Genomic DNA, 9,801 nt, shown 5'->3' with positions numbered 1-9,801 from the left:
AAGGGACAGCCTCCCATACCAGACCCCACCTCACAAGGGCTCTGGGGTCTTCAGCTTATCTGGGTACTAAGCCTTGGGGCTCCACTCTGCCAAACCTGCACTCTCCATTCAAGAGAGGTTAACACATCAAAGGACTGGTGTGTTATCCCTCCCAGCTGGAAAGGATGCTGTGTATCCAGCAAAGAGCATCTTTGCCCCCTTTTTCTAGCAACTAAGATGCCTGGACTTTGATCCATCACCATAACTGTCAAAGCAACTCCTGCCTCCCCCCTCCCAATTATCTCACCACAAGCATATTGCCTGTGCCAATATGTCGGAGCACCGAGGATCAGACAGTGCATACAGTAGGAAGGGACAGGTGTTCGCTGGAGCATCTATTTATGCCTGCCTAGCATAAGCTGAGATAATAAAGCCACAATCCTATGCACATTTATTTGGGAGGAAATCCAATCAAACTTAGTGGGAGGTAAGGGTCATGGAGCAGGATCTGGAAGAGCTAACTCTGAGATATCTTGGGTAGTCACAGTGTCTCGGTCCACCCACATCATAGGGTTGTTGTGAGCATAAGATGAGGAAAAGAAACTGGTGTAAGTATGGAAGAAGGATAAGATAAACAAATGTACTAGACACATAAGCAGTATATGCTTATTTTGAATCAACATATGAACACACATGAACACACCTTATAGTGAATCAGACCCTTGGTCCATCCAAGTCAGTATTGTCTACTCAGGCAGAGGTCTTTCACATCACCTACTTGCCTAGTCCTTTTAACTGGAGATGCCAGGGATTGAACCTAGGACCTGTTGCATGCCAAGCAAATGCTCTACCACTGAGCCACAGCCCCTCCCCAAATGTTTATGACCTTGAACATATGAACACATGAAGCTGCCTTATACTGAATCACACCCTTGGTCCATCCAAGTCAGGATTGTCTACTCAGACCAGCAGCAGCTTTCCAGGGTCTCAGGCAGAGGTCTTTCACATCACCTACTACTTCACCTCTCCTTTAACTGGAGATGCCGGGGACTGAACCTGGCACCTTCTGCATATCAAGCAGATGCTCTACCACTGAGCCACAGCACCTCCCACTGTACATATTTAGTAGGATGTAGAAGGAACCTCTCCTCCTTGACGAAGCAATGTCTTGTGATATATGAGGGTAGATGCATACAAACGTTTTTTTTTTGGGGGGGGAGTCTTTGGAGCCCAACGCCCAACTTTGGAGACAAGTTCCGTCAGCCCTGCCACCAGATAATTCACAGCAGGTAGCTGTGTTAGTCTGTCCGCAGTAGCAGAAAAGAGCAAGAGTCCAGTAGCACCTTGTGTGTGTGTGTTAAGTGCCGTCAAGTCGCTTCCGACTCATGGCGACCCTATGAATGAAAGTCCTCCCAAACGTCCTATCTTTGACAGCCCTGCTCAGATCCTGCAAATTGAAGGCCGTGGCTTCTTTTATTGAGTCCATCCATCTCTTGCTGGGTCTTCCTCTTTTCCTGCTGCCCTCCACTTTTCCTAGCATGACGGTCTTTCCCAGTGACTCTTGTTGTCTCGTGACGTGACCAAAATACGACAGCCGCAGTTTAGTCATTTGAGCTTCTAGGGTCAGTTCAGGCTTGATTTGATCTAGAACCCACTGATTTGTTTTTTTGGCAGTCCACGGAATCCGTAGCACCGTAAAGACTAACACAAATATTTTCTGGCAGGGTATGAGCTTTCGTGAGCCCCAGCTCCCTTCTCCAGCTTACACCCTGCCAGAAAACATTTCTGTTAGTCTTCAAGGCGCTCCTGGACTCTTGCTCTTTTCTCCTACTGCCACCAGAGGCGAGCCCCAGGACTCCCTGACGTCACTAGGCCGGCGCCCGTACTGCGCAAGCGCACGAGAGGCTCATTGGCTCGCCGGCGCCGGAAGTGGCTGCTGGCCGAGCGGGCCGGTGTCTGGATCCGGGAGCAGCTGTCTGGCCGAGAGTGAGGGGAGAGGAGGAGGAGGAGGGGGGCGGCAGGAGCGGCCCACCCTTCGAGCCGGCCAGGCCTGGGGGCCTTCCGCGTCCGCCGCCGAGGAAGATGCTCCCTTTGTCCATCAAGGACGATGAGTACAAGCCGCCTAAATTCAATCTGCTCCTCAAGGTCTCGGGGTGGTTCAGGTGAGCGGAGGCTGGGGGGTGGCGGCCTCGGGGGGGGGGTTGGGGGTAGCTGGAGCCCAGGTGCACGGTCTCGGGGTTGCTGCTTTGGGCTTTTGCTATGGGGGGGGGGAAGGAGGGTTGTGTGTGAATCATTTTGGAGCCAAACCAGACATGTGCTGATAATTCACCGTGGGTAGCCGTGTTAGCCTGTCTGCAGTAGGAGAAAAGGGCAAGAGTCCAGGAGCACCTTAAAGACTGACAACAATATTTTCTGGTAGGGTGTGAGCTTTCGTGAGCCACAGCTCACTTCTTCAGATACAGCTAGAAAGTGAATCCATCGGTCTTTAAAGACAGATGGATTCACATTCTAGCTGTATCTGAAGAAGTGAGCTGTGGCTCACGAAAGCTCATACCCTACCAGAAAGCTCATACCCTTTAAAGACAGATGGATTCACATTCTAGCTGTATCTGAAGAAGTGAGCTGTGGCTCACGAAAGCTCATACCCTGCCAGAAAATATTTTTGCTAGTCTTTAAGGTGCTACTGGACTCTTGCCCTTTTCTACTGCTGCAGACATGTGCTGGGAGATGCGTGTCCACTGCTCCCAGCCACTTCCCCAAACTCCGTTGTCAAGCGCGGGGGCTCCGGATATGGGACTCCCAGCGCACGCCTGGATTATAATAGCCTGGGGTGCGGTGTGTGTGTGTGTGGAGGGGAAGGTGGGGTCGAGGGGGCATCAGCATGTCAGGATGGCAACCTCGGCTGATTGAAAGGGTGTTTGGGGAAGGGCGAGGAAGACACGTGTAATGTGGGAGGTGGGGATTCTGCACATTCAGACTGTGCCAGAGTGTGTAAGGAACAGCTTGAATTGTAGAAAAGAGCAAGAGTCCAGTAGCACATTAAAGACTAACAAAAATATTTCCTGACAGGGTATGAGCTTTCGTGAGCCACAGCTCACTTCTTCAGATACTGGTATTTAGCAAAAAAGTGGTGTGTGTGTGTGTGAGTGAGCGTGGTCATGATGTTTGATAGGGATGGTGGCCTGTTTGAGACCAGGCAGGTGGTCATGTGAAACAGTCACCCTTGTGTTTAGGGACAAGGAAAGAAGGGCAAGACTTTTCTTCTTCCTTGAGGGCCTTTAGCCTGAAAAAGAAAAAAGATCAACGACCCTCCTGCATCCTCCTTCTCTCTAGGTCCATCCTGTCCGATAAGACATCGCGAAACCTCTTTTTTTTCCTTTGCCTCAACCTCTCCTTTGCTTTCGTGGAGCTGCTGTATGGCATCTGGAGCAACAGGTACTGGGGAAGGGAGGGGGGAAAGAGGCGGTGCTTCTCTTATGCAAAGGCCGTGGCTAGTGCTGCCACGTCTCCCTCTGGCTTGTGCTGAGAAGGAAGCTCCCGGGCTCAGTGTAACCATGCTGAGGAGACGGAGCGAGCTATTGGTGCAGAGGAAGGGGGTGGACTGTATTTGGCTTGGTTTATGCTCTCCCTAGCACAGGTTATGCTATGGGATTAACTGTTTGCAAACTTTCTCTTAAGGTGATCTTTTAGGTAAGAATATTTTTGTTTTTAGTTCAAGAGAAATGAGTTACCGTAAGTGCAGATTTTCTTCTTCAGGAAGGAATGGTTTTGACTAATAGAGGAAAGCTGATGTAGGTTTTGCAGAAACTGTTGATGTTGGCCAAGGCACCATTTGTATCACATTTTCTGGATAAAGAATTTGGCAGATCCACTATTTCTGGGGTGGGCTTGTGGCTGGAAATCTGTGAAACTGTAAATATTGCAAGGTATGCTGTATTGAATTTTGTGTAAAAATGGGGCAGCAAAATTTATGGTGCTGAGGGATAATGAAACTTTTACTATGTTACGGGGTTCTACAGGCAAAGTGTAGAAAGATACAACTGATTGTTATTCCTTGAGACATTTAATGAAGGCTTAATCTATTATACAGTCATAAGTTTATTGAAGTAGATTTCCATGGTCAGTAGAAATGTTCCTTGCAAATTAGGGTTCTTATGTGATACAGTAATTATTGATAGTGGCTGTTTACATCTGATACCTTGTTTCTTGTGAAGCTGTGTCCTTGCATCTTAGCAGAAATTCAAAACAAAATACTTGTGCCAGCCAGGTCCTTCATTCATACTATATCCGTTGTTAGAGTCATAACAGCCTTGAATAGTAGCTTCTAAAGTTAAAATCATTACATATTTCTTTTAATACTCATTAAGCTAAGGGCTGCATCACATTTGGCGTTCTGTCCTCTATGAAGATGATCTCTGTGTAGGAAACATCACAGAGCGGAGATGGATACAAAGGGTGAAGGCCATAGTGGGTTCTCTGCTTTGTGGGAAAACAAATGCTCAATGGCTGCATTCATATATAAGACGTTTGCAAGCCCTTAGACTCTGTCTCCCTGGCATAGCGGTTATTACTATGTAGAAAGCCATGGTATTAATACTGCCTATGTATATATGTATGGGTGTGTATTTATGTATGTGTGTGTATATGAATATACATACCCTCACACATGCACACTCAACCTTTGAAACAAAACCCAACGTCTGATTGGTAAAATGAGGATGAAGAGTTACTGCTGCCTGTGTGTGTTAAATATTGTCAAGTTGCTTCTGACCAGTTATGAGCCTATGAATTAATGACCCTCAAACCATCCTATCCTTAACAGCCTTGCTCAGGTCTTTCAAACTGAGGGCTGTGGCTTCCTTGATGGAGTCAATCCATCTCATGTTGTATCTTCCTCTTTTTCTGCACCCTCAGCTTTTTCTACTGTCCAGTGAGTCTTGTCTTCTCAGAATGTGACCAAAGTATGATAGCCTCAGTTCAGATATTTTAGCTTCTAAGGAGAGTTCAGGCTTGCCTACTTTGAAAGGTATCTGTTGCATGCACAACAGGTTACTGGCAGGCTCAACCAGCGTTGCTTCACTTTGGTGTTTCTAATAAAATTATTAGCAGCAAAAGTATATACAGAGTAACACTTAAAACAGCTATAAATAGCAAATAGCCTGTAAAAGCATATGCAGCTGTTTTGAAGTAGGCAGAAAGAATAAAGACTGATATGGTGAGGCCAGAGAAATACTTAACTCTGTTTGTTGTAGCAGGTGTATTCATAAGTCACACCAAAAAAACCCCCTCTGATTTGTTAATGAGAAGGATAAGCCAGGAAAATCCTGTGGGTGCAATCATATCAGTGATGCAGCATACAATATATTTGAATCACTATAGGGGTTGTTTAGGGGGGAAAGCGGAACATCTTTAGATACAGCTTTGGAGAATGCTGTTGTTTGATCAAGCCTTCATACACTGGGATCGCAAATATAATTATATTTCTTTGATCGGCAATTAATTTGCTGTGTTTTCTGCACCTAACATTTTTTCCCCCTTTGTTTTTCCAGTTTAGGTTTAATATCAGATTCGTTTCACATGTTTTTTGACTGTACTGCTCTGTTAGCAGGACTGGCAGCTTCAGTTATTTCAAAGTGGAGATCGAACGATGCTTTCTCCTATGGGTAAGAAATTTCAGCTGGTGGACAATAAATGTTCCAAGAAACCAATATGATGTATCATATACAGTTTTGTTACAGTATACTGGCAAAGTAATTTTCAGCTGGCCGTTCCATTACAGCTGGCTAGGTGACAAATACTTTAAATTGAGTTAATGTAAATTTAAGAGATTGTTCTTGTCAGGAACGCAAAGTCTTGGATACTTGAGAACTTTTTCTTGCTTGATACTAATGAACTATTGTTAAATAACTTGTGTCATGCTGTTTTGCTGATAGTTGATGACATGGGTACATTTAGTAGTTAGCTTTTGTGATTTTGAGCAGGGCCACCCAGGAATCTGAGGCTTCTATTGTGTTCTGTCACTGTGTGGGGTTTAGTATGCATGCTGGTGGAATTGTGCTGTTCCTGATTTGTTATTTTAAATGAGAGTTGCATTACTACTTATAGCCTAGCCTAAGGTGAAGTTGTGTGCTACACTTTTATGGCTGGCAGTGGAATGAATGTTTCCCTCTTCGTATGCTAGAGGTTATCAAGTTGTGTGTTTTCTTGCTAATCTTAATATTCTTAGGTTGGCATTCTTGGGGCATATTAATATACTTTGGTATGTTAATCTTGGTATTTTTTTTGTATCAGTAGCAAAAATTCTGTATTGTAGCAACAGATAAATGGATGTTAATGTTCAGTTACTATAGAGAATATATATGCTTGTGAACATATATTTAAAATTTTGATTCTGTATGGTTCAATTTACTTTGTGGCAGAATATGAGAGTGCCCAGAATGAATAACCCCTTCCATTTTATTGCTGTATTAACTGGCACACTTGTTTACAGACACAGGCATAATTTTCTTAGTTTGCTAGTAGTGTTCTGTGAAAGATGGGTGTAAAAAATATCAGGGGAGGCTTTACTGAGAGAAATAGCTTTAGATTATTGTTTATTAATTCTGCCTGTGTAGTGGCTCGTAGGTAGACAAAACTGCCATTATTTTGCTAGAAGGCTTGGACTAGATGACTGTCTTCAGCTCTGTGACTGTATAATTCTAAAGGTAAAGGTCCCCTGTGCAAGCACCGGGTCATTCCTGACCCATGGGGTGACGTCACATCCCGACGTTTACTAGGCAGACTTTGTTTACGGGGTTGTTTGCCAGTGCCTTCTCCAGTCATCTTCCCTTTACCCCCAGCAAGCTGGGTACTCATTTTACCAACCTCGGAAGGATGGAAGGCTGAGTCAACCTTGAGCCGGCTACCTGAAACCAACTTCCGTCGGGATCGAACTCAGGTCGCGAGCAGAGCTTTTGACTGCAGGACTGCAGTTTACCACTCTCTATAATTCTATGATGCACTAATAGCCAATGGGCAGGCATCAATTTCTCAGGTTTCCTTAAGCTGGCAGGCATTCCTATCACCAAGAACTCCTTTAGAGAAAGGCACGCCTAGTAAGAATCACTGTCATGTCCGCTGGGCCCTGAGCAGGTTCACTTGAGAAGGAGCACTCAAATTCCATGTTGCTTCTCACTTGGCTGATTTGAGGCCCTATTATGCAGAGACAGGAGGCTTGCCGTAGAGGTTTGAGACACAACCTTCTTCCAGTTGGGAGGGCTACCTGCAGGACATGGGGACAAGTAGCACGTTGCATGCTTTGATCCTCTCTGCTTGCTTCCAAGCTATATTTCTTAGAGTAAAAAGTGATGTTCAAGGCTCTGCTTCAGCTAAATTCCAGCCATTCTACAGTGAAATTAAATAGTTACCGTATAGATAACCAATTTGAATTTTGGACTGCCTTAAGCACTCTGGTGGCATTAGACTGGGAGAGAACTGGGTGATATGTGACCCTGTTGATTCTTGTAGACCTCATCACCTTTCAATACCATCAACCATGGTATCTTTCTGGATTGCCTATCTAGAGTGGGAATTTGAGGCATTACATACTGGTTCAATTCCTGTCTGGTTTGTCAGTTTCAGAAGGTGGTACTTTGGAATTAACTCCATGGAATTTGTGCTATGGAGTGCCACAAGATCCCATCTTATTATTTAACACATACATGATGTCTGCTGGGGGGAGGACATTTGGGGATTTGAAATGAGGTGCCTTAAACAAACTGATGACACCCAGTTCTATTTTGCCACTTCATTCAAATCAGATGAGGCTGTGGATGTTCAGTAACTGGCAGGATGGGGACTAATAAACTGAAGCTTAATCCACACAGGACCTAGGTTCTGTTAGAATGATTGACCAGGGTGTTGGTATTTAGCCTATTACATGTGAAATTGCACTCCATGCAAAAGATCAGTTTTGGGTCTGGGAGTGCTGTTAGCTCCACCAGTGCAAATAGCGGTCAAGGTAGTTCAGAATGAGAGAATGTGTCCTTGCTACAGTCATCCATGCTTTGTGGTCATTTAACTTAGATGTTACCAATGTGTTATTTCATATGTGCTTATGAAAATTGGTCAGAAGCCTCAGTTGCTTTGAAATATATTGCTTAAATTATTAGCTGGGACCTGCTCTGTAGAGTTAATTACATCTGGTCAGTGGTTAAGCATCTGTATCAGCTGGCATTTTCCCGCCCACCCCCGGGCTGCTTTGGATTTTAAAACCCTCAATGCCCTGTTGCTAGAATTTTTGAAGGACAACCAGCCCCCACATAATGTATGGCAAGGACCTGCTTTGAACTCCCCTTCTTAGGGTCACCAGGTTACCTTCTCTGCTTATTTACATCCAGGCTAACGGAAACCCTCAAAGTGTATTTTTTTTTAAGTATCCGCAATACTGTTGTCTCGTCCATGGGGCAGCACAACTATATTCTGGGCATCAGCTAAAACTTTTTGCCCAGGCCCTTAAATTATAAATTTTATAGAACATCTCTATAATGTATTGTGTTAAACCTTTGTCACCTTGGGGGCCAGGAGTGGGAGAGAGCTGAAATATAAGTGTTTTTAATTGCAATACTGGAAAATGAAAACTTGCCTGAGAGGCTCACTTCTGCTCACTGCAGAAGCCTTTGGGGAGATCTCAATTTTCCAATAGGAGTGGGTGAGAACGAGAAGCTGGGCTCCCTGGCCATGCTATGCTTTGGGTAATGTTATGTTTGGGGTTCTGCCCCCCAAGCACCTTGATTGGGCAGTCCTTGGCCACATAGGCTAAACAAGTTGGCCACCCAGCAGAAGACTAATATGCAGCCAAATGTCTCCCAGTGAGAAATTTGAAGTTACAAATCCCATCCTGTTTTGTCCCACCCCCCACTCACTCTTTCATCATCTGGGCCACCAACTCACTGTCCATCCTGCCTGCACTGCCTCTGCCTGCCTGGCTCATGTGGCGGTTTCCATTTTTCCTTCTACCCCACCTGCCAGGTTCCCGAGGCAGCAGGCAGCTGCACTTCCCTTTACCTCATACCAGACACAGCAATGTCTTCCAGCTGCTGTGGCTGCTTTGGACAGTTTTGAAGTTCAAGATCTCCTGACAGAGTTTCACGAAATCTCAGGGTTTTTTACCTTGTACGTTAAATTTTATTTTTTTCCTTGTTTGTATTTTTGTGCAGACCTGGGTGCTGACTCAAGTTTTTTCAAACATCTCTGTCCCCAAGAATGCATATTTAATGATCCACATGCTGAAGTCCTGGTTCAGAATTAGATACAGGGGGCAATCCTTGTGTGGAGGCTGTACAGTTTATTTATATTTGGGCTTGCTCCTTATGAGACAGCAGTGCACAAAATAACCTTCAGTTCTTGATTCAGTTTTTTAATTTTATCAGTCTTAAAATGAGGAACATCACTGAAGTTTCTGTTGCCATCCAACTTTATAAAAAACAATACAAGGGATGGCTTACGTACAATAGTATACAATTTGTAAGTAATACACAGTGATAGCTAATGCCTGCTTTTCTTGATTTTCCTAGGTATGTTCGAGCAGAAGTTCTAGCTGGTTTTGTAAATGGTCTGTTTCTGATCTTCACAGCGTTCTTCATTTTCTCTGAAGGTGTTGAGGTATGTTATGAAGACAGTAATAAGCTTTTCTTGATTTAACAGATTTATTCTGGTATACAGGCACATGTTATGTGATGTTTTTCTTTAGCCAAGTTATAGGCGACTCTCATTCAAAATTAGTATAACTAAGGGGGGAAATAAACCATTTTGGTTGGTGTCAAAAGTTGCAGTCAAATGTTG

General features: G+C 44.4%; 1 protein-coding gene across 1 annotated transcript in view; it reads left to right on the top strand.

The window, feature by feature from the left end:
• Window positions 1-2,059: 2,059 nt before the first annotated feature.
• SLC30A7 (solute carrier family 30 member 7) overlaps window positions 2,060-9,801 on the top strand; it is a 40,773-nt gene continuing 33,031 nt past the window's right edge. Inside the window, exons 1-4 of the mRNA XM_056844427.1 lie at window positions 2,060-2,141; window positions 3,313-3,414; window positions 5,529-5,642; window positions 9,534-9,621. Of these exons, the coding sequence (XP_056700405.1) occupies window positions 2,062-2,141; window positions 3,313-3,414; window positions 5,529-5,642; window positions 9,534-9,621 (384 nt within the window). The 5' untranslated portion in view covers window positions 2,060-2,061. The remainder of the gene's footprint in view (window positions 2,142-3,312; window positions 3,415-5,528; window positions 5,643-9,533; window positions 9,622-9,801) is intronic.

Source organism: Euleptes europaea, chromosome 2 (assembly GCF_029931775.1).
Source record: "Euleptes europaea isolate rEulEur1 chromosome 2, rEulEur1.hap1, whole genome shotgun sequence".
Lineage (NCBI taxonomy): Eukaryota > Metazoa > Chordata > Lepidosauria > Squamata > Sphaerodactylidae > Euleptes > Euleptes europaea.
Note: the sequence above shows the minus strand (reverse complement) of the source record. Positions and strands in the feature narration are given on the sequence as shown.